Source organism: Pituophis catenifer, unplaced genomic scaffold (assembly GCF_029215685.1).
Source record: "Pituophis catenifer annectens isolate HBS135680 unplaced genomic scaffold, rPitCat1.0.hap2 SCAF_7, whole genome shotgun sequence".
In the NCBI taxonomy this organism is placed as follows: domain Eukaryota; kingdom Metazoa; phylum Chordata; class Lepidosauria; order Squamata; family Colubridae; genus Pituophis; species Pituophis catenifer.
Genome location: NW_027256887.1, coordinates 13,253,095 through 13,280,766, shown reverse-complemented (window position 1 = coordinate 13,280,766; position 27,672 = coordinate 13,253,095). Strand labels below are relative to the sequence as shown.

General features: G+C 42.1%; 2 protein-coding genes across 4 annotated transcripts in view; one reads left to right on the top strand and one right to left on the bottom strand.

Moving 5' to 3' along the window:
- Nucleotides 1-817: 817 nt before the first annotated feature.
- Nucleotides 818-21,606, bottom strand: MCAT (malonyl-CoA-acyl carrier protein transacylase). Of its 2 annotated transcripts, XR_011600645.1 has the most exons (5): nucleotides 21,081-21,606; nucleotides 17,970-18,057; nucleotides 9,668-9,885; nucleotides 6,433-6,985; nucleotides 818-1,052 (listed from the first exon to the last, which is right to left on the bottom strand). XR_011600645.1 is itself a non-coding variant. In XM_070947675.1 (4 exons), exons 1-4 carry the CDS (start codon nucleotides 21,501-21,503, stop codon nucleotides 6,563-6,565), a joined length of 1,152 nt encoding a protein of 383 aa, XP_070803776.1. In that variant the 5' UTR covers nucleotides 21,504-21,606; the 3' UTR covers nucleotides 5,330-6,562. The 2 variants fall into 2 exon arrangements, 1 of the variants encoding a protein (XP_070803776.1); XM_070947675.1 differs by lacking the exon at nucleotides 818-1,052 and having other exon boundaries at nucleotides 5,330-6,985.
- The window catches only part of TSPO (translocator protein), a 21,008-nt gene continuing 12,296 nt past the window's right edge, over nucleotides 18,961-27,672 (top strand). The window contains exon 1 of one of the 2 annotated variants that reach the window (XM_070947678.1): nucleotides 18,961-19,089. Coding sequence is in view for 1 of the 2 variants with exons in the window: in XM_070947677.1 (XP_070803778.1) it covers nucleotides 24,618-24,624 (7 nt within the window). In the remaining variant the exon portion in view is untranslated. Of the gene's footprint in view, nucleotides 19,090-24,564; nucleotides 24,625-27,672 lie in introns of those variants that run through there. The other variant, XM_070947677.1, reaches the window with a different exon arrangement.

The following is a 27,672-nucleotide window of genomic DNA, read 5'->3' as shown; positions in this document are numbered from 1 at the left end:
TTCCTTTTAAAGTTGTGGCTAGTACTGCTGAATCTTGACACATTTTGATCATGATGCCACAAGTGCATGTCTGTATTATTCTGTGAAAAGTAGGATATCTAATTGAGAGACTACTTACATTCTACTACACATTTGTAATATGCTGAAACACAGTAAAATTTTAATAAATGATAGAGCAACTGGGATAAACCATAATTAACAGCATCTCAATAAACTAAGAGAGCAAATGTCACCATTTTTGCCTCGTGTAGCATTCCTCTGAAGATTTAAAATTTGGTATTTTGTTTTTAATCATGCGTTTTGGGCTGTAATATAGTTCAGTATTAAAAAGCTGGCACAAATAACAAAAAGTACAGGATTGAAAAAAAGGGGCCTGTGCTTAGTTCCTTTTTTTAAAAAAAGTCTAAGTTAAAATACAAAACTCCAGAAAATTAAAAAACAAAACAAAAAACCCACAAAACAATCAAGACATTAAAAAAAGTTCATTGAAAAGAACAGAAAACCAACATTTATATGCACATATTATCCCCTCTACTTGAATAATGATTAATACATTACTACAATATTGCTTCCCATCCCTTGCCCCCCTTGCCCTAAATTTTTAAACTGGTAAATCTATTTGCAAATTATTGTCCTGTCTTCTATATACTATATTAACGACAACATAGTTAACAGGAAGAACAATCATAATAAAAAAGACAAGATTAAAGTTTCAAAACCCTTTAACAAACTTATTGTTATAAATTCATAGAAAATTTAACACAGCATCTTATCTATCCCAAATGATCCCAAGAATTAAGAGTAATTTGTCCTTGATCAAATATCCATGTTTGTTTCTTAATGCCATCTTTCATTGATTGTTATCTAATTAAATATAATAAATCCAGTCTCCATAGTTGGTGTATCTTCCCAACAAAGTCCAAATAGAAGTGCCTTCCAGTTCAGTGTAACAAATCCATTCTCCAATCTCCCTCAGTCCTCTTAGGAAAAAGCAAATTGTCACTTCTCCATTCAGACAGACTTCTAGTATTGTAAAAGATGGCAGGCTCAAACTGCAAAGAGATGAATGCGATCAGCTCAGTTAGTTCTGTCTGTACAGTCCATATCTCTTTGGTCTGCAACTTTCAAATCAGATTCCTTTTGTGAATCTAATTTATCCAAAGCTGAATGCCTCTGAATATTTTCCATGGCCATTATCATTTCATCAAACTTTTTAAAAAAAAAAACTTTCAAGTAAAGATTGCATTTTGCCAAAAAGTCTTTTTGATATCACAATAATTGTTAAGTGTGAAAAAGGGTCATAAGTCACTTTTTTCAGTGCAGTTGTAACTTTGGTCACTAAATGAATGGTTGTAAGTTGAGAACTACCTATACCTACAGAATGGAATGGACATTGACTCCTGATAAATGTATAGGGATAGCCATGTAGTTTTATCGGCAGAAATGTAGATGTATTTGCCATTATCTTTTTCCAGGACTACTTATTTCCCAATCCAGCCTACAACTTGGATGTTTTTTTGGTGGCCTCTCCTCCAAATATTAGCTTTTGTCCTGTTTCCCAAAATACATCAAAGCAGGGGTGAAATTCAGCAGGTTCTGACAGGTTCTGAAGAACCAGTAGCGGAAATTTTGAGTAGTTCAGAGAACCGGCAAATACCACCTCTGGCTGGCCCCAGAGTGGAGTGGGAATGAAGATTTTGCAATATCCTTACTCCAGGAGTGGGGAGGGAATGGGGATTTTGCAGTATCCTTCCCCTGCCATGCCCATCAAGCCACGCCCACCAAACCCACCAAGCCCACAGAATCGGTAGTAAAAAAAAAATTGAATTTCACCATAATTTTGATACTGGAGGCATCAAAATTAAGCCCAGATTAGGCCAGTTTCGTAACTTAATAAAAATGAAAGGAGTGCAGTGTCTTCGTTTAACGAAAAATGGATTGGTGCATTTGGAACAGTCTTCTTCCCCCTGGCTTTGACAGGACTCAACTAGTTGAGAAGAAAGAATTTGGTGACTTCATAAGAGCATAGAGCTCTACTCATGATGATGGGTGTTTTATTGGTTGAGAATTTCAAGTTTGGCTTTGAAATGTCTGAAATTTAAATCAATAAATCTTGACTGGTAAGAAACTGAGAATCTATTTCTGAAGTCAGTTGCAGAGTAGAAACCTGTCTACTTTTTATTACTATCCAAAGGTATCTGTGGAGAAGGTCAACTACATCAACCTGGTAGGCTCAAGTGGAATGATCAAGGAACTGCTCCATTTTACATGTGTACAATGCAAGCAAATCATGTTGCAAAGGACCTTGCTATGACACCACGTTTGTTGTAGTAAAACGTATTTATTGCTTGCTTACTGCTTATAAGAACCATTGTATTTTAATCATTCATGTTTTGTTTCCTTTTAAATAGAATAGTGGCCTGTGTTTTCCAGACTCGGTTTTGGGGCAAAAATGTTATGAAAACTGTTGGGAGTTCTTTGGACAAGAGCTGGAGAAAGAAGATTATTGACTACGTCTGGGTAAATTTCATTTATTTTTATTATTGCAGTCATAATTATACTGTTAAACAGTGAGGCAACTCAATTAGCAAAAGAGTTTTTGTTTCTTATAATGCAATTCTGTTTCTATTCTGTTCCTCATTGCTTGGTGTGGAAAGACATGAATTGCTGTTAAGATGCAAAACCCTCCCATATTCTGGCTGATAACACACTGCCTTCCAGTGGGTGGTAGATAAGAGGTAGATAAGATAATAAATTGGATAATCTATACATTACTAAAATGTCCGTAACTTTTAAATGGGTGAAACACTGCATCCTAGAACAAAATGTTTTGGACCAAGTTACTTCAAATGGGCAAATTTACAGAGTGCACCCAAAATCTAGGACCCATGGCTCCCATGGAATTTAAATTTAAATTTTAAAAAATATTTATGACATAAAATTATCATAAAACATTTATGGCATAATATATCTTAAAACATTTCCTGTGGTCAGCTCCTGATGTTTGACTTTCAAGACAGATACATCTTTTGAGTACAGGTAGTCCTTGACTTACAATCACAATTGAGCCCAAAATTTATATTGCTGAGAAATTTATTAAGTGAGTTTTGCCCCATTTTGCGACTTTTCTTGCCATATTTGTTAACTGAATCACTGCAGTTGTTAAATTAGTAATACACTTGTTGAATCTCCACTGACTTTGCTTGTCAAATGGAGACAAAAGATAATCACATGATCCCAGGACATTGTAACTGTCATAAATATGAGTCAGTTGTCAAGTATCCAAATATAAATCACGTGACCACAGGGGTGCTGCAACCGTCATAAGTGTGAAAAATGGTCAGAGGTCCCCTTTTTCAGTGCCATTATAATTTTGAATGGTCACTAAATGAAAGATTGTAAGTCAAGGAGTACCTGTATCTCCCTGAATTTTAAAGAACTTTTGAAATCCATTAGAAATTCAGCCATTGTTGAATATATTGAGATATCTGGTAAGAAAATATCTTTGAAATGGTGACCTAAGGTGTCGTGGGTTGTCTAGTAATAAAATAGTTGGGAGGTATAAATTCCTAAAAGCCAAATTAAAGTTTTATACCCCATCATTATTTAAAAAGCTAGATCGATTTAGAAGGCTTTGTGACCTGAGGCAAGAACCTTCCTGCATTTGTATACTCATAAAAATTTAAATTTTTCTTTCCACATGCTCTTCCACTAAAACTCATAAACAGAATATGCTGTACTGATTATCATTCCCCTTTGGTTTGTAACTTTTAACAATTCTTAATCGGATTCTTTATTCTCCCCACAAACAGCTTGTTTGGATTCCCCTGAACTGTGCATTCCAGAAATGGGGGCCGGCCCTCCTGATGGCAGCTTTCACCTGGTGGCTGCATGAGCTGCAGAACGGACACTGAATTTCCATAGATGGTCATTGCTGGACTTTGACCAACCTGCAACTCACCCTGGAGGTGGCATTGACTTTGTTTGCATTTTTAAAGTTGCCTATGAAAAAGCTCCTTTTTCTATTTAAAGTGTAGGGTAGTGCTGGGTCACTGCTATTTTTCATACTTTTAAAAACAGAATTATTAATATGGGTTTGTTGCTGGGTAACTACCTGAATTTGTTTTAATATATGCCGGTAGGATTAATTCATATCTATCTTTTATACATTTATAAGTTGTCTACTTCATGGAGAGATTTTATGTATTAGAAAGATGATAGAAGGAATGCTGGACATCCTTTTAAATTATACTTGCAGTATAAAACATCTAAAACAATTTGTAATCTTGCTAACTTAAAAATAAAACTAAAGCTTCATTTATAATTCTTAAATGTATTGGCTGTTTTCTGTGTCTTTTGTGGTCTAGGCAATATTGCAGAAAGGGAAATTTTCATCCTTGAGCTGTGTTTTCAACCAGGAATATGGTGATTTATTATTATTTTTTGTTGCTATAGCCAGAGAGATCAATGCTGCGTCACTTCAAGAAGGAATGCTTGCTTCCATGATACTTGGATATAAATTCCACAAATAGTTCAAAATTATGACTCCAAAACAAGGCAAACACAGCAGATAAAACCATGTTTAACTGGGCTTCATTCAGAAAGTACAAGTAGCTGGCATACCATTTATTTATTTATTTATTTAATTATTTAATTAATTAATTAATTAATTAATTAATTAATATACCGCCCTTCTCCCAGAAGGACTCAGGGCAGTATACAGCCAAAATAAAACACAACAGATATAAAATTTAAAAAACAATTTAAGAAATATTAAATAATTTGGCCCATATCTAATTAAAATAAAACTACCCGTTTTAGACATTTAAAAGTTAAAAGTTAACGATTAAAAATTTAAAAATTTTAAATTAAAAATTAGTTTACATATATGTAAACACTGTTTACTTAAATGTGTGAAGAATGACACATTGAGAGAGAGATCTGCCCTTTCAATATAATCAGGTGTTTCCACTTATAAGTTGCTTTCTCTTGGCTGCATTTTCCTCAGCCTGACATAAAATACTTGAGTGATGTAATCTGGACTAGATTATTTATTGCCTGACATCATTAAAGATAATGGCCCTGATATGCACACATGAGCATTCATTCTGTTCCAGTAGGGCTTCTGATCAAATAGGTTTCCATGTTACTGAAATCATCATAAAAATAGAAGCATACTAACAGCAGGGAAAATATCCAACCAATGAACAATGGTGACAGCTTCATTCAAGCTGGCTCCAGAAAGAGTTTAAGAACATTATTGCTGATCTACCCTGGAAAAATGACAAGCTAAGGAATACCCCAAAGAAATCATTATGTGCTTCATTGATTATAGAAAGGTCTTTTTATTGTGTCAATCTATGGAATATGGTCAGAAAAATGGGAATGCCAGAATACCTCATTATCCTCATGAAATATACAGGTCAGGAAGCCACACTACAGACAGAACCTTTTGTGAAACTGGTTCTGGATTGGCAAAGGAGTTGAACCAGATTAGCTCTACGTACAGATGTTGTCATATAAGCTTACATTGTCCTCAGGTGGAAGAAAAGACTCCATGAGGTCAGGCAGGCTGCAAATGTAGCTTTTACTCTTCACTTGTGTCACCAGGACAACTAGGTGAAGGGGATTAGACCTGTTAAATAAGTACTGTATTTTTCGGAGTATAAAATACTCCGGACTATAAGACGGAGAGGAAAACAAGATACACACTAGTGCATGGATATGGGAAATAATATGAAATTTTACCAGTTTGGAACTGTTTTGAAGTTTTTTTTCTTTGCATAGATTGGTATTGTAATCAGAGTCAGTAAGTTATTCAGCATGCAATCTGTCAGATGTAAAGCTTTTCCCCCCTCTATTTGCTTTCAGGTAACATTTTAATTAAGTTAGTGAAATGCTTTTTAAATTCCAGCTAATTGTTGATTCTAGATAGAAATTTTACAGCAAAAGGACACCACAGAAGACTCATAAAACACTCACAATAACTCTGCCTCTGCCTCCCAGTTTGCCTCATTGCAGCAAACAGCCTGCTTTAGTTTCATTTTCACCATAGCGTGATTAGCACATGAAAAAAAAAAAAACCTGCCTCCCAGCAATTTGCCTGCTTGCAGCAAGCAGTGGAGGCCTGCGAGGCAATAGGCAATGGCAATCCCTGCAGCCTGAAACAGCTGAGGGTCAGGAGGCCGATCCATGGACAATCAACTGCTTGTGCTAATCACGCTGTGCTGAAACTGAAATGGGCTGTTTTGCTGTTTGCTGCAAGGAGTAAATTGCTGGGAGGCAGAGGCCAAAGGGTGGAGGCCAGCAGGTGGGTGAAGCTATATTCGGAATATAAAACGCACCCAAATTTTCACCCTCTTTTTTTTTGGAGGGGGTGCATCTTATACTCTGAAAAATATGGTATATATCAAATATATGTAAGGCACTCACAGGCAAATATGTTAATTTGACGAAAGGCTCAGAAATACAATGGAGAATACTTTCACTCCAGGCATGACAATAAACCTGTGCAAAGAAGTTATGCAGGCAGCAAATTACTTTCCATTTCTTCCAAGAATCTCTACGTTTCTTCATCTGTTTCATCTTCAGAAACATCAATATTACTATAATATCTTGAGGCCTTTAAATTGCAACTTCTTAGAATTGCACCTAACTGTTTTCCAGGTCCCACTTCATATGTATAAGGAAACTTTTTTCCTTTATTCCTTTCATAGATTGCGTGCATTATTTGCTCCCATTTCACTGGCGAAACCAATTGTTCCACTAAACAATGCTGAATCTGTTCCGGTTGCCTGTATTTCTTGCTATCCACATTTGAATAGACAGGGATGAGGGGTTGTTGGAAGCTGATTGATTCAAGAGCTTCGGATAAAGGTTGCATTGCTGATTTCATTAGGCGGGTATGAAAAGCACCACTAACAGGTAGCATTTTTACACGTGCAAATGAGAACTTCCTTGAATTTTTCTGTAAGAATTCCAAAGCCTAAGATTAAAAAAAGAAAAAAATGAATTATTTCACTTGTCTAGAACTGCTTTAGTATACTTCATTTTTTAAAGAATTCTGAATAAACAGCTGCACGCTGATGAAACATGATCCAAGAAAAACAACAACAAAAGATCTTTCAGAAGCCTGGTCAATAGTAGTACAAGCACTACAATTTAGGCCAGAAATATGGAAGTCTTAACATACATTCACCATCAGAACAATAGACCATGTTACGGGCTGCCTTTAAATGTAGTTTGGATACTTTGTAACGCATGATGTCATGAGACTGCATCTCCTATTGCTGGCAATCCTAATTGTCAATGAAACCAATGTAATGTAATGTAATGATTGTCAATGAAACCCTAGGACCACACAGGATGACCACAACTGAGCACCTCACATAACCATGTCATGGGAAGAGGCAGCAAGCAAGCAGGGCAGTGCTGCAGGCAGGTAAGTGGGTACCACCTGTAGGAAGTATGGAATGCTGGTTGATTGAACTGAAGGCATGGCAGCGCAGCAGTTAGACTGCAGTATTGCAGGCTACTTCTGCAGACTGCCGTCTGCCTGCAATCTGGCAGTTCGAATCTCACCCGGCTCAAGGTTGACTCAGCCTTCCACCCTTCCGAGGTCAGTAAAATTAGCACCCAGATTGTTGAGGGCAATAGGCTGACTCTGTAAACTGCTTAGAGAGGGCTATAAAGTACTGTGAAGCGGTATATAAGTCTAAGGGCTATTGCCATTGATGCAGGGAGATGGTGCAGAGGTGGGTGCCACAGATGAAAAAGAGATGGGAATGACTTGCAACCTCCTGCAGGCTTCCCCATTGATTTTGCTTGTGGGAAATTGGCAGAGAGGATCACAAGTAACAATCACATGACTGCAGCACGCTGGAACATTGTAATTGTGAGCCAGTTGCCAAGTCCCAAATAAGGATCATGTGACTGTGGGGACACTGCAACACCCGTAACTTTGTGGCCTGGTCCCAACTCCCTCTTGCACAGTGCCATAGTAACTCTGAACAGTTGTTGAATGAGTGGTTATATCCAAGAACTGCCCATAATTCTTCATCTTTACAAAAAGGATCATCAATCTTTCTAAGTACCAGGCACCATGGAATGATTTTGTATGGTGTCTGTTGCAAAACTAAACTCTTTAAAATAAATCCTCCTGACTTAATTTAAAATTAGGTTTTATAGAAAATAAAGATGGCTTCCTTATAAACATCCTGCCAAATATGAGCTATGTCATATTTACTTATTTATTATTTCAATTTATATGCTGCCCTTCTCCGAAGACTCAGCGCGGCTTACAATGCACTATAGCAATAGCCTTCATTCTTTTGTATATTAGGACTTTTGGCCTCTCATAAGGCTTTGTTTCTACAAAGTCAGCTTATTGTCCCCACAAACCGGGTCCTCAATTTACCTACCTCGGAAGGATGGAAGGCTGAGTCAACCTTGAGCCTGGTGAGATTTGAACTTGCACTAATTTCAGGCAGCTGGCAGCTAAGTGCTACATAACAGCACTTAGTCTGCTGCACCACCAAGGCTCTGTCATTATTTTGTTTCTTTTTAAATCGTTAACATGCTAAATATATTGAGGAGAGGGAAGTATTTTGAATATAAAGGCAACTAGTTTTGCCAAAATGATGAAAGCCAGAATGAAGAGTCAGCTCAGCACCACTTGTGTCTGCGAAGCTAGGTCTCCCCAATTAAAAAAAATCCATCCAGCTTGCCAGCAAGACAGTGCACTACAGTCCAACTCATTATTGGCCAATTTTGATTGGACACACAAGGAACCTGTCTCTGGTGCGTAAGCTTTCAGTGTGCATTCAGACAACAAAGTAATACGAGATACCAAAATAGTAGAAGGTAATACAAAAGATGATAAGGATAAGGGTAATACAGCCCTACTACATGGGTAAATATCCTTAGACATAAGACAGTGCTGTGGGAATTAGGTGCCCAGCAGAGTGATGGCATGAAGGGAAAAAATACTATGCGTCTAGTTGTTTTGGCATGCAATCAAGAGCTTTTTAATTGATGCAACTAATCCGTTAATGTAATGACTTATTCTTATTGTAATTATTATTAGTTTTTATATTTATAAAATATGTAAATACAGTATAATATTTATAAATTATAATATACAGGTACATTTGAGCCCAAAATTTATGTTGCTAGGTGAGAAATTTGTTAAGTGAGTTTGGCCCCATTTTACAACTTTTCTTGCCATGTTTGTTAAGTGAATTGCTGCAGTTGTTAAATAAGTAACACGGTTGTTAAGTGAATCTGGCTTCCCCATTGACTTTGCTTGTCAGAAGGTCACAAAAGGTGATCACAGGACCCTGGGACACCGCAACTCTTCTAAATATGAACTACTTGCCAAGCATCCAAATATAAATCACATGACCATGGGGATGCTGCGATGGTCATAAGTGCAAAAAATAGTCATAAGTCACTTTTTTCAGTGCTGTTGTAACCAAACAATCACTAAGTAAACTGTTGTAAGTCTAGGACTACCTGTATATATATATATATTATATTAGTATTTACATTGCAGAAATTATTATTATTGCAATTAGTAATTAATGCAATTAGAGCATTTTAGGCTGGAGAAAATGGCTTGTTCTCCAACTTATCTTTACACCGTCAACTACAATTGTTTTACTAATACCTGTAAGTGTCCTGCAATGACTCTGCTGTCTGGAAACAAGTAGTTTGAAACTTCACATACAGGGTCTTCTATGCCCACTGTCTTGCAGTATTCACGAGCTTCCAAACAAGCAGTTTTATAATCTGAATCTCTTCGGCCAATAACAGAGAGCATCCCACTTGGTATAACTTCAGAGGCCTCTTGCATGGCTTCAGCCCGTGTCTTGACAGCATACAGGGCTACGGAAAAGAAAAAGTATCTCTATAGAGGCGTACCCAAATTTGAGATTGCTGCTAGAGCAAAAATGGCTGTAGCAGTAGAAAACCTAAAACACATTTACACAGTCACAACTACAAGGACCAACTACTACCTAGAAAGGCTCTGGAGCCTGGGGAGGGTGAAAACGGCCTCACTCCCCCCCCCGGAGGCCGAAAACGGCCCGTTTGCCAACTTCCAGTGGGACCGTTTCGAGCCTCCAGAGTGCCTTGGTGGGGGGAGGGGGAGACCGTTTTTGCCCTCCCCAAGCTCCTAGAAAGGCTCTGGAGCCTGGGGAGAAAGAAAAACAGGCCTACTGGGCCATCACGTGCCAGGAGCGGGGGGGGGGGTGCGCACGCATGCGCGAGGTTGATAGAATTATGGGTGTGGGCACGCGTGCACGCGACCCCTCCCTCCCCCCAGCACGCAATGGCAAAAAGGCTAGCCATCACTGCCCTATACCATTTTGGACAAGTGACTGTCCAGTCTCTTCTTTAAAAATCTCCAGGGATGAAGCACCCACAACTTCTGTAGGCAAGCTGTTCCACTGTTCAATATAAGTAAAGAGTCTCCCTTCCCAAAATCATAGTAAGTAAGGAATTTAAAGAATCTTAACGTCCATCTAATCCAGCTTCCTAACACAGGAAGTATGTTTTGTTCACATTTCTTTCAGTGCCATATTTCCCCCACACTTTCACTTTGGTTATCAATTGCTGCAGCTGTACAAAGCATTTCAAAGATATTTTGCAAAAAAATGCTGACACAACCAAAGCATCTTTCTTCAAAGCACTGAGGAAGTTGTTCTGCAAAGATACTCGGCTTGTTTCACTGGTAGCCCCAACATAAATGTTACCTGAATACCCTTATTGCACATATAGACAACTTGAGAAAACCAAATCATGAAAAGGAAGTTGAAATTATGATTTGAAATAATGTCTGCCTGCGTAAGTTATAGTTTTCTACTCATCCATTTAGAATTTGACAAATATACATAGGAATTATTTATTTATTTATTTATTTATTTATTTATTTATTTATTTATTTATTTATTTATTTATTTATTTATTATTTATTTATTATTCGAATTTCTATACCGCCCTTCTCCTTTCGGACTCAGGGCGGTGAACAGCCAAAATAAAAACATTTATACATAAATACGATTAAAAATAGATTTAAAATAATTAAATTTGGCCCATAGTTTAAAATTTATCAATTTAAAATCCATATCAAAATTTAAAACCAACCATAAAATCATAAAATCAAGAGAGACCGGCTAACTGAAAGAGATGAGTTTTTAGGGCCCGACGAAAGGTCCGGAGGTCGGAGATCACTCGTATCTCTGGGGGTAGATTGTTCCAAAGGGTAGGTGCCACCACAGAGAAGGCTCTCCTCCTGGGGGTCGCCAGCCGGCATTGTCTAGCCGACGGCACCCTGAGGAGGCCCTCTCTGTGGGAGCGAACTGGCCGGTGGGAGGCTATTGGTGGCAGAAGGCGGTCCTGTAAGTACCCTGGCCCTAAGCCATGGAGCGCTTTAAAGGTGATCACCAACACCTTGAAGCGCACCTGGAAGTCCACCGGAAGCCAATGCAGCTCGCGCAGGAGAGGAGTCACATGGGAGCGCCCAGTCGCTCCCATAATCCCCCGCGCGGCCGCATTCTGCACCAGTTGGAGCCTCCGGGTGTACCCCAAGGGGAGCCCCATGTAGAGAGCGTTACAATAGTCCAGACGAGAAGTGACGAGTGCTTGAGTGACTGTGCGTAGGGAGTCCCGATCCAGAAAGGGGCGCAACTGGCGTATCAGGCGAACCTGATAAAAAGCCCCCCTGGCCACGGCCGTCATATGCCCTTCTAAGGACAGCCGTGCATCCAGGAGGACACCCAAGTTGCGGGCCCTTTCCGTGGGGGCCAATGATTCACCCCCAATAACCAGCGATGGCGTCAGCTGGCTATACCGGGATGCCGGCAGCCACAGCCACTCGGTCTTGGAAGGGTTGAGTCGAAGCCTGTTTCTCCCCATCCAGACCCGCACGGCCTCCAGGCACTGGGACATCACTTCCAAGGCATCGTTGGGATGGTCTGGGGTGGAGATGTACAGCTGAGTATCATCAGCGTACTGATGGAACTCCACCCCAAAACCACGGATGATCTCACCCAGCGGCTTCACATAAATGTTGAACAGGAGGGGCGAGAGGACCGACCCTTGTGGCACCCCACAAACAAGGCACCTCGGGGTCGACCGCTGCCCCCCTGTCAACACGGATTGCGACCGGTCGGAGAGATAGGAGGAGAACCACCGCAAAACGGTGCCCCCCACTCCCAGTCCCTCCAGCCGGCGCAACATGATACCATGGTCGATGGTATCAAAAGCCGCTGAGAGGTCTAACAGGACCAGGATAGAGGAGTAACCCCTATCCCGAGCCCTCCAGAGATCATCCACCAACGCGACCAATGCCGTTTCCGTGCTGTACCCAGGTCTGAAACCGGACTGGAGCGGATCCAATTAAAAGAAGGCTTTGCAGGCATAACTTCTGACTAAGCAAAACAGACAATGAAACAAATCTATCTTTACTTCAAAATGCAACTGAATTTTGGGGACGAATAAAGTCAAGTGATGAGAAGACATGAAGCAAAAGAAGATGAATAGCTTTACTGTTTAAAAGCTTACATCATGGATTACCGTAGACCATAATTAAATAGAACATCCAACCTGAATTACTTTTTACAAGAAACCTGCACTAAATATTTCACTTGATTCTTTAAATTTAAAATTTCACAAGAACTGCTTTTGAAGATCAGTGTTTTAAATATATTAACACAATATATACTTTTTTTTTTGCAAAACTACACAATTGTACTGAAAATGAGTACATATATAACATATTTCAAGTGTATCAAATGGATGCAAAGTTCCATAGATGTTCTGTGTAAGGTCTATGAACTATAATTCCTGTGCTTCAAAGAGGCACTTCTACATCTGCTTTTTTCATCGCAACGAACTCTACAATAAGTTTCCCATTTCAACAAAAGTAAACATAAGCAACTTTTCTTATTTACCGTATTTTCCGGCGTATAAGACGACTTTTTAACCCAGGAAAATCATCTCAAAAGTCGGGGGTCGTCTTATACGCCGGGTACCCGAATCTGAGTTGCTGGCGCTGACCGATGACACTTTGGGAGCGCCGGCAACATTGAGGGGAAGCTGTACTCCGAATTAGTTCCAACCTACAAGAGGTGCCAGGCAGTGCGGGGCCCACGAGAAAGGAACGCGTCCCCACTCTACCCCGGAATTCGGATCACCTTCCTTCCTTTCCCAGCAGTCCACGGTGAAAGCGGCGCCGCGGTCGACCTGGGCCAGCGCCTTGCACACCTGGCTCTGCGTCTCCATTATGAGAAGCCCCATGCGACTTCGCATGTCTCCGCCCCAGTCGCGCAGCTCTCGCAATCCGCTCACCGGAGGAGCCATGAAGTGCTCGCACAGCCTTGCCAGATCTTCCTCGTCCTCCTTTCCCCACAGCTTTTCCCGTTGTAATTGCTGCTGCTGCTACCGCCGAGGCTGCTCCTTCATCTCCGCCCACCGCACCAGACCCAGCCCGGCCAGCACCGCCGTGGCTCCCGCAGTCCAAGCGGATCGGCACCCGGGCTCGCAGGCGAAGGGTGGGAGTGCGCAGCGCACTTTCCTGGCTTGGCGCCGATCCGGACGGCTGCAGAAAGAACTGGGCACCGGCTGTCATGTCTTTTCTGCTGTGCCGGGTTCGGCACCTGGGCTCCTGGGGTTTAAGCCTTTGGGCCAGCCCGTGCTGCTCCAGGATGTTCGCTTCGGGCTCCTTGGAATTGCTGCTGGGCGCTTCTTCCCGTTGGGGTGATGGTGAGTGGACTGCGGGAGCCACGGCGGACTCCTTCCCCACGAGGTATTGCTCTGCATTTCACCACCTCTTCCAGGCTCGCAGCCACCCACCATCGCCCCAACGGGAAGAAGCGCCCAGCAGCAATTCCAAGGAGCCCGAAGCGAACATCCTGGAGCAGCACGGGCCGGCCCAAAGGCTTAAACCCCGGGAGCCCAGGTGCCGAACCCGGCACAGCAGAAAAGACATGACAGCCGGTGCCCAGTTCCTTCTGCAGCCGTCCGGATCAGCGCCCGGGCTCGCAGGCGAAGGGTGGGAGTGCGCAGCGCACTTTCCTGGCTTGGCGCCGATCCGGACGGCTGCAGAAAGAACTGGGCACCGGCTGTCATGTCTTTTCTGCTGTGCAGGGTTCGGCACCTGGGCTCCTGGGGTTTAAGCCTTTGGGCCGGGCCCGTGCTGCTCCAGGATGTTCGCTTCGGGCTCCTTGGAATTGCTGCTGGGCGCTTCTTCCCGTTGGGGTGATGGTGAGTGGACTGCGGGAGCCACGGCGGACTCCTTCCCCACGAGGTATTGCTCTGCATTTCACCACCTCTTCCAGGCTCGCAGCCACCCACCATCGCCCCAACGGGAAGAAGCGCCCAGCAGCAATTCCAAGGAGCCCGAAGCGAACATCCTGGAGCAGCACGGGCTGGCCCAGAGGCTTAAACCCCGGGAGCCCAGGTGCCGAACCCCGCACAGCAGAAAAGACATGACAGCCAGTGCCCAGTTCGTTCTGCAGCCGTCCGGATCAGCGTCCGGGCTCGCAGGCAAAGGGTGGGAGTGCGCAGCGCATTTTCCTGGCTTGCTTACCTTAGCTCAGTGGTTGGGGGGTCAAACAACCCTTTCACAGGGGTTTTGATGGTGGTGCAATACAGAAAAACGAGCGCAGCCCTCGCCATCCGGAATGAATGGTGCTGTTGTGGCGGTGGGGGAGGGGGCGGCAGAAGCGGGAAGAAGTGGTGTTTGCGATGGCTGGAAGCTGTGGGAGTGAAGCACTACTTTCATTTGTACGGCAGCAGCATTCCGCCTTGGTATATTTGTGTCAGGAGTGGCGCAAGGCAGCCTTTGTTTCCTGCTGCCTGGGACTCAGAGTGGTAAATGGCGTCTGATCCGGAGAGCTGCTGGATTTTGCTCTCTAATCCGGCTGCCAAATCGGCCCCCTGCAAACTCTCGTCTCTCAAGGAGCGCTCCCTGAAGCGGGGCTGGAAACTTTGGTTGGACTGCTTGAGAGAGGAGAGCTTGCAGGGGGGCGATCTGGTGTCTGCAATGGAGAGCGGCATCCAGCTTTTTCTCTCCGCTATAAGAGCGCTGTAAGAGCGGCAGCCCTCATCTCCTAATGTTTGGGACTCGGTGCGGTAAATGGTGACTGGTCCGGGGAGCAGCTGGATTTTGCAGTCCCAAGCATTAGGAGATGAGGGCTGCCGCTCTTACAGCGCTCTTACAGCGGAGAGAAAAAGCCGGATGCCGCTCTCCGTTGCAGACACCAGATCGCCCCCCTGCAAGCTCTCCTCTCTCAAGCAGTCCAACCAAAGTTTCCAGCCCCGCTTCAGGGAGCGCTCCTCGAGAGACGAGAGTTTGCAGGGGGCCGATCTGGCATCCAGATTAGAGAGCAAAATCCAGCTGCTCTCCGGATCAGACGCTATTTACCGCTCTGAGTCCCAAGCAGCAGGAAACAAAGGCTGCCTTGCGCCGCAAATATAGCAAGGCAGAATCCTGATGCTGCACTTTCAGCAGACAGATGAGGGCTGCCTTGGCCATCAGCTGGCGCAAATATACCAAGGCGAATGCTCATGCCGCACAAGTTCAAGTAGTGCTTCGCTCCCACACTTCTTCCGGCCCTCAGTCTCTCAGGGAGATGCTTGACTTCCTCTCAGCCCCAAGACACTGGCTGGCCCATGAGATGAGAGAGAGAGAGAATGAGAGAGAAAGAGAGAATCAGAATGAGACAGAGAGAGAAAGAGACAAAGAATGAAAGAGAGAGAAAGACAGAATGAAAGAGAATGAGAGAAAGAGACAGAGAGAATCAGAGAGAGAGAGTGAGAGAGAGAGAATGAGAGACAGAGAAAGAGACAGAATCAAAGAGAACCAAAGAATCAGAGAGAGAATGAGAGAGAGGGAGAGAAAATGAAAGAGAATCAGAATGAGAGAATCAGAATGAGAGGGAGAGAGTGGGGAGAGAGAGAAAGAGGGGGAGAGAGAGAAAGAGAAAGAGCGGGAGGGAGAAAGAGAAAGTGGGGGGGAGAGAAAGGGGGACAGAGAGAAAGAGAGAATGAGAGAGAGTGAGGGGAGAGAAAGAGAGTGGGAGAAAGAGAGAGAAAGGGGGAGAAAGAGAATGAGAGAGAAAGAGTGGGAGAGAGAGAAAGAATGAGAAAGGGGAGAGAAAGGGAAAGAGTGGGGGAAAGAAAGAATGAGAAAGAGAGGGGGAGAGAGAAAGAGAATGAGAGAGGGGGGAGAGAGAAAGAGAGAATGAGAAAGAGTGGGAGAGAAAGAAAGAGAGGGAGAGAGAGAGAAAGCGAAAATGAGAGAGAGAGAAAGAGAGAATGAGAGAGAAAGAGTGGGAGACAGAGAGAGAGAGACAGAGAGGATGGAGAGTGCCTGAAGGACCCCATCCCGTACTGGGAGTCCAGGTGCTTCAGCAAGCGGGGCACTGGATTCGTATTAGTGGTCTGCGAAATTTAAAATTATGAAGTTGGTGGTCCCTGAGGTCCAAAAGGTTGGGGACCCCTGGCCTAAGACCATCGGAAAACACATATTTTTGATGGTTTTAGGAATAACTTTATCGTTGGGGGTCACCACAACATGAGGAACTATATTAAAGGGTCGCGGCATTAGGAAGGTTGAGAACCACTGCCTTAGCTGCTTGCCTTGCTTCGCTTGCCTGAATCCATTCCATCAGCAAGCAACTCCCTGCCTGCAACCAAGCAGGCAGGGAGTTGTGGACTTCAACTCCCAGAATTCCTCAGCCAGCAAAACAAAGCTGGCTGAGGAATTGTGGGAGTTGAAGTCTACAAGTCTTAAAGTTGCCAAGGTTGGAGACCCCTGTTCTATTGGGTACGTAAGTTTTTTTCCCCTTTGGGATCTTTAAAAAAAAATAGTTAATTGGGTTTTTTTTTAGTTCTTTTTTAGACCTAGCCATTTAAAGTTTAGGAAGTTTTAAATTTAGCTTTCATATAAAAATAAAAATAAAATAAAATAAAATAATATTTGTGTAGCTTTCTGAGATTTAGTGTGTTTCTGTAGTGTTTCACTCTAACTACACAAACACACAAAATCTCACAAAGCTGTATGTGGAATTTTGTGTGTGTGAAGTGTGAAAGTTGGGTTTTTGGGCTTTTTGTGGCTGTGTGAAGTTCCTGCTTGTTGCAGGGGCCATTTTGGGTCTAGCACAGCTACTTTTACATTGTGGATGAGCCAGTTGTGTTGTGTTGTGTTGTGTTGTGTGTGTGTAAAGCGTGAAAGTTGTTTTTTGGGGCTTTTTGGGGCTGTGTGAGGTTCCTGCTTGTTTCAGGGGCCATTTTGGGTCTAGCACAGCTGCTTTTACATTGTGGGTGAGCCAGTTGATGTTTTTTTAATTTTTATTTGGTGTGCGTTGGAAGAGGGGTAGTCTTATACGGCGAGTATAGCCCAAACCCTATATTTTAACAGGAAAAGTAGGGGGTCGTCTTATACGCCCAGTCGTCTTATACGCCGGAAAATACGGTAACTTTAGTAAATAAGAAATTCCATTTTGAAGTTCTCGGAAAAAGAAAAATCAGGATTGTTGTATTTCATCAATTTGTAAAATAAACAAACAAATATGTGAATCAACAAATATATCACAGATATATTAAACAATAGATGTGTAACCGGGCAAAATATATGGGAGTTCCAGTACCCTCTTGATACTGTTACCTAAGGGTACAACGCATACTATTGTTACCACCTCCCACATTCTGCCACCTCTTTTTATTTTTACTAATCAAGAATTTTTTTAGTCACATATTTTTGTATTTTAGGAGAATTATAATTATTTTTTTATTCCTCATGAGGAACTTTTATTCCTCATGTGCATTCCTTTAATGCACATATTTATTTCAGTGCCAAAATGTTATTCAGGCTGGTGTAGCTCTAAGCTGATCAAACATTGTGTATTCCAACGTTATAACAAGGAAAAATAAAATATTTCTATATATTGATACTTGCTTTATACCTTCTGCATAATCTATGGCTCCTGCAAAAACAAGGGCAGCATATTCTCCAATGCTGAATCCAGCAGTCGCAACACAGCTCTCAACAACCTGTAAAAAAATTTTAAAAAATCACTTTTGAAAATATGTTCAGAAGTGCACTGATGACATCATGTAGTTTGTAAGGAAACATCTGCAAGAAAAGTACCAAGCTCAGAGAGCACCTAGGATCTCATGTGTTCTGAAAACTAAACTGTATAATTTCTAGAAAGTTCTAAACTGAAAACAATCAAGCTGACTTGTAACCATCAAGATTGCCCAATCTTAAGACATTAAGGAATGAATGCTTTGCTCTTACAAGGAGAATGTTCAGGTATTTCTTTATGCTTTAACATCTTTGGCATAACACTATTCCAAGAATCAATATTTATATGAAAGATGCTAGTGTTAAATCTTGCCCAGAAGTATTTTTGCCTCCCCATTAGTCTCAGGTAGGTGAAAATGATAATGATAAAACATCTTCTGTAACTGTCTTTAGTAGAGTTTTCTAATTTCCATTTTCAGCTCTGAACTCAAAAGATTCTCAGATTGAATATTGTCTCAATTAAGCACTGTCTAGTAAAAATATGTGTTTGGGGCTAGTATTTTCTTTTCTAAACTTACAGATTTATACATTTTACAAACTGGCAGGTAAATAAATAAACCCAGATAAATCCAAATAATCACAGCTCTTCTGCAAGCGGGTGTAAATCTGTGGATCATATACAGATACTTAACAATTACAATTGAGAGTTGCAACTTTCACTGATCAACAGTTGTAAAAGTGACTCTCCCAGTTACAGCAGCCTCCCACAGCCGTGCTAGCAGATTACATTATCAATCTCCTGCCAGCTTCCTCATTTACATTTCCCCACAAATGGCCAATCACAAATGGCCAATCATAATCACGTGACTGTGGATACTGCATTGTAATTGCAAGCTGTTTTTCAACTGCTTGAGTTACAATCACATGATCCCGGGGACGGTGTGGCACTCACAACTACAAGAACCTATCGTCACAACTACAAGAACCTATCGTAAGTGCCCCTCATTCAAGGCTGTGGAAACTGAATGGTCGCTGAGCAAGCGGTGCAAGAACTACCTGTAAGTCATTCAGCTTTTATGTTGCAATTTTAAGAAATCAGGGTGTTGCCATATAGTTTTGAAAGGCTTTTAAAATCCTGATTTCTTTTGGCACCTGCATTAAAAATGGTGAAAGAATAAATATATTCCATCAACGTGAGTTAAGTTTCTCAGGCTGACCTTCCATAATATGTTAAGTCTGTTTCCAGAGCGAACACTTGCTCAGGTCTCTCTCAACCACTTTACCTGGCTTATTTTCCAAATACCGTGTTTCCCCAAAAATAAGATCCTGTCTTATATTTTTTTGAACCCCAAAATAAGCGATTGGCCTTATTTTTGAGGTCTTATTATTTTGGGGCACGTGAAGCTCCTCTTGCCATCTTACCTGATTTCCAGCTCAGCCTCCCTAACCTTAACCAGAGGAAATGGTGGGGACCGGCTGCACATGGCATTTAAATATTTTCGGGAAGGGCTAATTTTTGGAGAGGGCTTATTTTAGCCCATGTGCTCAAAAGCCCAATTGGGTTTATTATCTGGGAGGTCTTATTTTCAGGGAAAATACAGCTTCTTTCTGGGTGGTGGCAATATTGATTTTAGCCTTTTTTAAAACCACTTTGATCGATATTCCTCAGTCAAACAGCTCGGATCCAAATAACTCTAATCTGCCTCTTCAAAGTTTATCAGTTCACCCCAAGGCAGAAATTAATCTTTAAGCAGTTTCACACCCTTTGCAAGGGAGACTCCCGATGTTAGTCAAGAACATAATGTGCCAAAGGCTTAATTGTACCTCCCACAGAAAAAAAAAATTGGTTTTTAATATACTGCAGTATATTAAAATTAAATGAAAAAGGAAAAATAAATGTATGTATTAAGAAATTATGATAAATTATGAAGATGGCACAAAGTGTTATACCCAGATGATACATGGATTGACTAACAATGTACAGGAATGTAAGAAGAGATATAATTATAAAGTAAAAAAGAAATTTGAAATGAAGATGTATGTGAATAGAAATTGGGCCTGCTTGAATAGCATCTCAGACTGAATTGAAAAAGGAAACAACAAGGGAGTGGAAAAGGGGAGAGGAGTAGAGAGGGGGAAGGAGGGGATTCGGAGATGAGAAGAGAAGAAAAGAAGAACGGGAAAAGGAGAGTAAGAAAGAAGGGGAAAAGAAGAGTAGGAGAGAGGGTAAGAAAGGGAGGAAGAAGAGGAGGAATGAGGAAAGTAGAAAGAGATAGAAGAAGAAAGAGAAGGGAAGAAGAAAAGGAAAGGTTGCATTAAAACAAAGGAAGGAGATGGTATTTATTAATTCAATTTGTCTGCCGCCCCTCTCCGACGATTCAGGGCGGCTCACAATGCATTTAAAATCATTATTTATTTATTTATTTATTTATTTAATTTAATTTATATACCGCCCTTCTCCTGAAGGACTCAGGGCGGTGAACAGCCATAATAAAAACAATGTACAAAATAGAATTCAAAAGCAGATTAAAATAATTAAATCATAGGCCGAATTTAAAACTCTCATTTTAAAACCCCATTAAAACCAAATTAAAATCATTCAAGAATTAAAAACATTAAAAAACTCATTCAAAGAGCAGACCCCAACAAATAATTAGCAAATTGGAAGTTAAAAGAATAAGATGAAGGAATAATGATTAATGACGGACAAAAGATTGTACATTTAAATATGTTGATGAAAAATAAAAATAAAAAACTTTTTATATTAAAAAAAAGAAAAGAAAAAAAATAATTTGGATGCCCTACTTTTTACGTGATAATCGCAATACGTCATTTAAAAAAAAAAAAACAACTCCATCCAACAGCTTGCAACAGCTCAAAATCCTAGCACTGGATGGGACCTTGGAGGTCATCTAGTCTAGCCCCGGTGCAGGTATCCTGAGACCATCCCAGGCTGCTGGAAAGGCTCCAGGAACGTCCCCAAAAAAAGCTCCTCGCCTTCGGGGGCTGGGAGTCTCCCCCCCACACACACCCAGAGACCCTTCCTCACCCAGGGCTGCTGATGGTGCAGCTTCTCCACGGCAGCCAAAGAGCAGACGAAGACGGCGGGCTGGCTGTGGACGGTGCGGTGCAGCCGGGCGCTGGGGCCGTCCTGGCAGAGGCGCCACAGGTCGTAGCCGAGCACGGCCTCGGCCACGCGGAACAGCTCCCGCACGTTGGGATAGCGCAGCAACCCGCGTCCCATTCCCACGAACTGGCTGCCCTGGCCGGGAAAGAGCAACACGGAGGTTTCCTCGGGGACGGCGCGCTGCGCCTTCCGCGTCTTTTCGTCCACTTCGACGGTGGCGTTTTCCAAGAGCTCCTGCACGCCGGCAACCCCTCCGCCTCCTCCGGGCAACTGAGTGAACGGCTCCCGACCGAACCAACGGCGCGGAGCCAGCCGCACCGCCATGCTGGCCCCGCGCAAGCGCATCGCGACAAGGCCCGGTGGTTGCTACGGCAACCCTTGCTTCCCAGACTAGGCCTCGTTGTTTTTTGTTTTTTTTTTTAAACGGTCCGCAAAAAAGATAATGAAAAAGATTCCCGCTTTGCCGGGAACGGAGGTTCCGCGCCTCCAAAAAAAAAAAAAAAAAAAAAAAAGTGACGTCACTCCGGGCGCAAGCGCATTGTCAGCCCCTTCCTGGCTAAGCCTCTAGGTGACAGTGTTTCTCAACCTTGGAAGCTTGAAGATGGGTGGACTTCAACTCCCAGAATCCCCCAGCCTGGCTGGGGGATTCTGGGAGTTGAAGTCCACCCATCTTCAAGCTTCCAAGGTTGAGAAACACTGCTCTAGGAAGGCCTGGGGGTGGGGATGAGGGCATCAGGATGGGGAAGCTCTACACAGCCAATTCTCCACAGGATAACTCGCTGTCCTGGACAATTCAACTGAATTATTTTTTAAAAAAAATTTAAAAATATTTTAATTTTTGTCATTCACATTTTATTTAAGTCCCTCCTTTGGCACTTTATTTAAGTCCCTCCTTTGGCACCCTTTCTTCCATGTTTCTATTGGATTATTGTTGGGACCCAGATTATTGGGGGCAATAGGCTAACTCTATAAACCTTAGAGAGGGCTGTAAAAGCACTATAAAGCTGTATATAAATCTAAGTGCTATTGCTTTGATATTAGTGTATCTCTTATCCAGCAGCGAGTTGTCCCATGGTGTGTTGCCTTGTAGCACTGGGGTCTCCAACCTTGGCAACTTTACCACTTGTGGACTTCAATTGCTGGCTGAGGAATTCTGGGAGTTGAAGTCCGCCAGGCTTAAAGTTGTCAAGGTTGGGGACCCCTGCTTGTAGCGAGTTGGCTGTGGAGAGTTGGCCATGATGGTTTGGCCGCGACAAGTTGACTGCAGGAAGTTGTCATAGACTCCCTAGGAGGATCTGGGAGAAATAGGTTGCTCTTGAGATGCTGAAGGACTTGAGCAATTGTTCGCAGGGATGCAGCATCCTTGCTTGTTGAAGTTCTTTCTCTCGGATCCTGGTGTATGGCAAAGCCAACTCGAGGCCGGGCAAATATGTCTTGCTGGAGTTTGAGCGATGGGATAATTCTGCCTTTCAGGAGTAATAATTCTCCGTTCCTCCTTCTGTCTCCTCTTGTGCTTCAAACTTCTTCCATTGGCCTTGATAACATAAAAGACAGTGTATGACCAGCTATTGAAGTAAACTGAGGCAGAGAGGAGCAAAGTCATGGTAGCAGGATTGGTGGGAGGCTTGCTACTATTTTTATCATATTTCAACTCAAGGTGGTGAAATAAAGGTAGTCTTTGACTTACTGCAGGAGTGAAATGCTCCCGGTTTGGACTGGATCACCCGATCTGGTTGCGATGGCGGCGGGTAGTTCAGAGAACCGGTAGCAAAAATCCCTGTGCCCCCGCCCAAGCCCAGCTGAGCTGCGCGATTATCAAGGCTTTTTTTTTTTTTTTACTTTTAAAAGCATTTTTTCTACAACCTCTTCGGCCGAAAAAATGCTTTTAAAAGTAAAAAAAAAAAAAAAAGCCTCTGATGATCGCGTGGCTCAGCTGGGATCGTCAGAGGCTTTTAAAAGCATTTTTTCTACAACCTCTTAAGTATGTAAAAAAAAATGCTTTTAAAAGAAAAAAAAAGTTGGCCACGCCCACCCAGTCACATTAACCCCCCCCAAGCTACGCCCACAGAACCGGTAGTAACAAATTTTACATTTCCCCACTGACTTACTGCCACGAGCGAGCCCAAAAGACATTTGTTAAGTGACTGTTGCCCCATTTTACAACCTTTCTTGCCACAGTTGTTAAGTGAATCACTGCAGTTATTCAGTTAGCCACTTAAGGGTATTAAGTGAATCTGGCTTCCCCATTAACTTTGCTTGTTGCAAAAGGGAATATCACATGAATTTGGGACCACAGCAATGGCCATAAGTGTGAACCAGTTGCCAAGCATCTGAATTTTGATCACCTGATCATGGGGATGCTACTAAGGTTGCAACTGTGAAAAATGGTCATAAATTTCTTTTTCCAGTGACATAACTTTGAACAGTCACTAAATTAATTGTTGTAAGTTGAGGACTACCGGTCCTAAACTCCTGCTTCCTCTTTTCCCCCACAAAAAAAAAACCTGTGAGGTAGATTGAGTTGATGGAGGGGCTGGCTGTAAGCCATTCAGCTGACTTTCATGACTAAGGAAGGCATAAAGAATGCAACCTTTGGATATGCAACCAAGGAAAGATCGGCTGCTCCCTTGAAGCAAATAGAAACGTATACTTTGGACACACACGCAAGCAGTTGATATATTTGAAAAAATGCCTATGTTTGGCAAATGGAGGAAAGTGGAAGTCTGTGGATTTGTTGAACCAGAGAAATCACTGGAATGCTCTTGGAAGAACTGCAGACTGGCAAAGAACAAGCCAAGATAGTAACCATTAATCCATTTAATCAACTTGGGTGCAAGTTGATGGAATTGAACTGAAAAAAAAATCTTGATTATGTATACAACCCTGTTGTTTCCATGTCAGCTGCTTGATATAGTTCAGTTTCCTTATCTAGCCTACAGCTCTGGGAGTTCCTGGCAATCTGATCAAGCTCTAACCGGATTTCATGGGCACAGCTTTGCAAAAGACTCCCATCAAGTTCAGATCAACCTTGAAAACGTGTCTCTCTATTTTTCCTGGTAGCAATGCAGAAGATCTAAAGTCATTCACGTGGCCTTTTGAGTTGTTTTAGTTTTAAACCTAAAAAAAAATAATCATACAAGTTTCTATAGTTACAAAGCAATTTGATATGCAAGTGTTAAGAGATAAGTGGAATAAAGAATGAGACGTTCCTATACTGCACTGTGTAGACAATGGGAGAGAGTGAGTTACGGCTTACCTAGTAATATTTAAAATGTCATTAGGTTTGATTAAAAAGAATGTAATAATGGCAGCACCGCCCCAGTGCAAGGGTGTAGCTTCTAGCGACCGGCCTCTGCTGTATATATGTGGGGCATTCCAAGCCCCACCCCAATTTTTCCAAACTGCCTGTAGGAGAAGCATTCATCTCCTTCAGCCGTGACTCGGAAGAGCTCGGCAGCGATGCCAGGTAAGCTATTTTCCTCCTGGTGGTCCGATCTCTGACTCTTGATGTGAATTTAAGATGGGGGTGTGCCTGCCCACCTGCTTTTTAAATCTCTCAATCAAAAAAAATAAAAATAAAATTCAAAAGTTTGACCAACTAAAAGAAGTGGGGAGAAAGTCCTCTTTCAGTCTGCCTAAGAATCCTGGAGTCCTTCATTTGCTCGTTTTAATTGTTTCCTATGTGTAGGCTGTGTCTCCACATTTGCTGTGTATTTTACGAAGTGCTTACACTCATCTGCAAAAACTCCTTGTAAAGTACTCTAGCGGGGTTTCCTGGCCCAGAAATGGTACTCTTTATCTGTATTATGTGCCCGAAAGGTGATTAGCTGAGAAATTCTCTAGATTAGCCGTTTTAGCTGGTCACATAAAAAGCAATCGGGATGAAGAAAAAGGACCCTGTTATCCGTGGAAATTTTGGGGAGACGAGCCTAACTTCTTTTAAGGGAGGCTTCCAGGCACTGAAACCCACGGAAGGTAGTTTTGCCTAGCCAGCTGTCAAGCTCTTCTTGACAGCCAAATAGCAATAGACTTATATATGTCAGAACCATGCGTCTCATAGAGGCTTCTACAACCAGATTTATTAGAAGATAAGCGACTACAATAGGTGACAGAAATTGCAGGCTGAATACTTTCCACTAGAGCCTTATGTAACCCTCCACTTTTCACTAGAACTTATGTAACCTTCCTAAAGAGAGCTTATTTCATTCTCTTGGTTTGGAAAGTAGAGAAGTGTGCAGAGATTCTGAATTTGCAGTGCTTTTCCAAAGGCCAGTGCTTTTTCCTGGGCGTTGAGAAGACCATAACCTCAGCCTTAATTGTTCTCAAATACGCTAAAGAAAGTGAAACCTGCCTAGTGCTGGAATGGGAGATCATCTTTCCGAGGGCTAAACCGAGAACTTGAAAAAACTTCAAAAGGCAGGTATTGGCAAATCTTTTCTTCACGGTTCCAAGAAAACTACAGGAGAGTGTCCATGAAATCACAGAAAAGGTTGACTCAAGATAGTCTTTTAAAAATTGAATACTGTATGTTGTTAATTAGTATCTAGATGGGAGACCACCAGGAAAAAAGATAATGGCATGTAACAGTGGTGAAATCTAAAATTTGTTACTACCGGTTCTGTGGGCATGGCTTGGTGCGGGGGCGGGGGGGAGTAATGTGACTGGATGGGCGTTTTTCTTTTTTTAAAAGAAAAAAAGCCTCTGCCGATCAGGCAACTCAGCTGGGATTGTCAGAGGCTTTGAAAAGCATTTTTTCTACAACCTTAAGAGATTGCAGAAAAAATGCTTTTAAAAGCCTCTGACGATCCCAGCTGAGCCGTGCGATCATCAGAGCCTTTTTTTTTTAACTTTTAAAAGCATTTTTTCAGCCGAAGAGGTTATAGAAAAAATGCTTTTAAAAGTAGCCCTCCCTTTTCTTTTTTGATTTTGAAACAAAAGTCTATTTCATGATGTGTAGAATCCTTTTTTCTAGGCTTTATGAACTTTGGTAATCATCTTTTTGTAGGTTGATTACTGGAAAGTAGTGTGTGGTACCTAAAGGTTGAATTTATGCTGCCATCTCAAAGTTCCACTTGAGTTGGAAATTATATATACATTCAATATACGTAATTTAGGTAACAGTTTAATACTGTCCCAAAGAATAGCTGTGCAAAAGGTGCTTTGTAAACCTATATAATCATTCTGCAGAATTTACATTATGAAGCAAGTCAGAACAATTCAATATGAGGACAAAACTATCATTTACAGTATTTACTTCATTTTAGCCCTCCAATGACCATCAGACCTCTGATTCTGAAATTAGTTTCTGTACTTGTTAGATAGGTTACATTAAACTTATAAAGCGTTTAGGTAAACTCTTCCTACTTTATATTATAAACAAGATCCATATTACGGTACAGAGAGGTTGCCAACAGCTAATTCATTTCTAAGAAACGTGGATAAAGTAATATTTCCCCCTAGGAGTAAGCAAAATATGGCTCTTTAGCATTTAATGAAACTTCCTCAAGGGGAGCTGGGACCTTAATAAAAGTAATATGTTAGGCATGCCCTGGTTGTCAGAACCTCTTTCTAACAACTAGAATTGTTAGACAACAAATTGTCCCAGGTGCAACAGCAACAATTCCAGATACCTCTAGGTAACCCTGAGCATTTATTCCTGTCAACGACTGGGTTCAACTAGCATATTAAATCATTTTCTTTTTCAGGAAGCTATTATCATGAGCTCAGGCAAAGTACTAGGATATAAACCTTGGCTTATAACTAGAGTGTGAGTTCTTGGGCAACAAGACAGCATTTTTGCCATTGCCTTCTCCTGGGATGTTTTTTCAACTTCCTGGTCTAACCTAGAACCTGGTGATTTCTCTACTTTTTTGAGACCAGTCAAAACTCTATATCAGAGTTCCCCAACCTTTCTAAGTTGGCAGCCTGGAGTGGGGAGAAGGAGGGGATGGTTTTGTGGGAGAGGCAATCGCATATGCACGCAAGACCATCCATTACTCACACAAGTGGGTCCACGAGTGCCCATGACGCTCACACGAGTGAGGCCCCAAACGCCCACAACACTCACCCAGTGGTGGGTTGCTCCCGGTTCACACCAGTTCGCAAGAACCGGTAGTAAAAATTTGTAGTAGTTCGGAGTACCGGTAATAGCATTGGCTGGCCATGCCCCCGAACCGGTCCCCAGCCCTGTCGCCACTCACTTACCCCGCCAACCTCATCAGAGGCTTTTTTTTTTTTACTTTTAAAAGCATTTTTTCTATAACCTCTTCAGCTGAAAAAATGCTTTTAAAAGTTAAAAAAAAGCCTCTGATGATTGCATGGCTCAGCTGGGGTCATCAGAGGCTTTTAAAAGCATCTGAAGAGGTTGTAGAAAAAATGCTTTTAAAAGCCTCTGACGATCCCAGCTCAGTTGACTGATCGTCAGAGGCTTTTAAAAGCATTTTTTTCTGCAACCTCTTAAGGTTGTAGAAAAAATGCTTTTAAAAGTTAAAAAAAAAGAGTTGGCCACACCCAC

Bases quoted from the DNA above. Each gene is read 5' to 3' on its own strand.
- MCAT (XM_070947675.1), bottom strand. From the start codon at position 21,503: ATGCGCTTGCGCGGGGCCAGCATGGCGGTGCGGCTGGCTCCGCGCCGT. The intron at 18,058-21,080 runs GTGAGGAAGGGT...ATTTTTTTACAG, and splicing joins TGCACCATCAGCAGCCCTGG to GTTGTTGAGAGCTGTGTTGC. The intron at 6,986-9,667 runs GTATTAGTAAAA...TTTTAATCTTAG, and splicing joins TCATTGCAGGACACTTACAG to GCTTTGGAATTCTTACAGAA.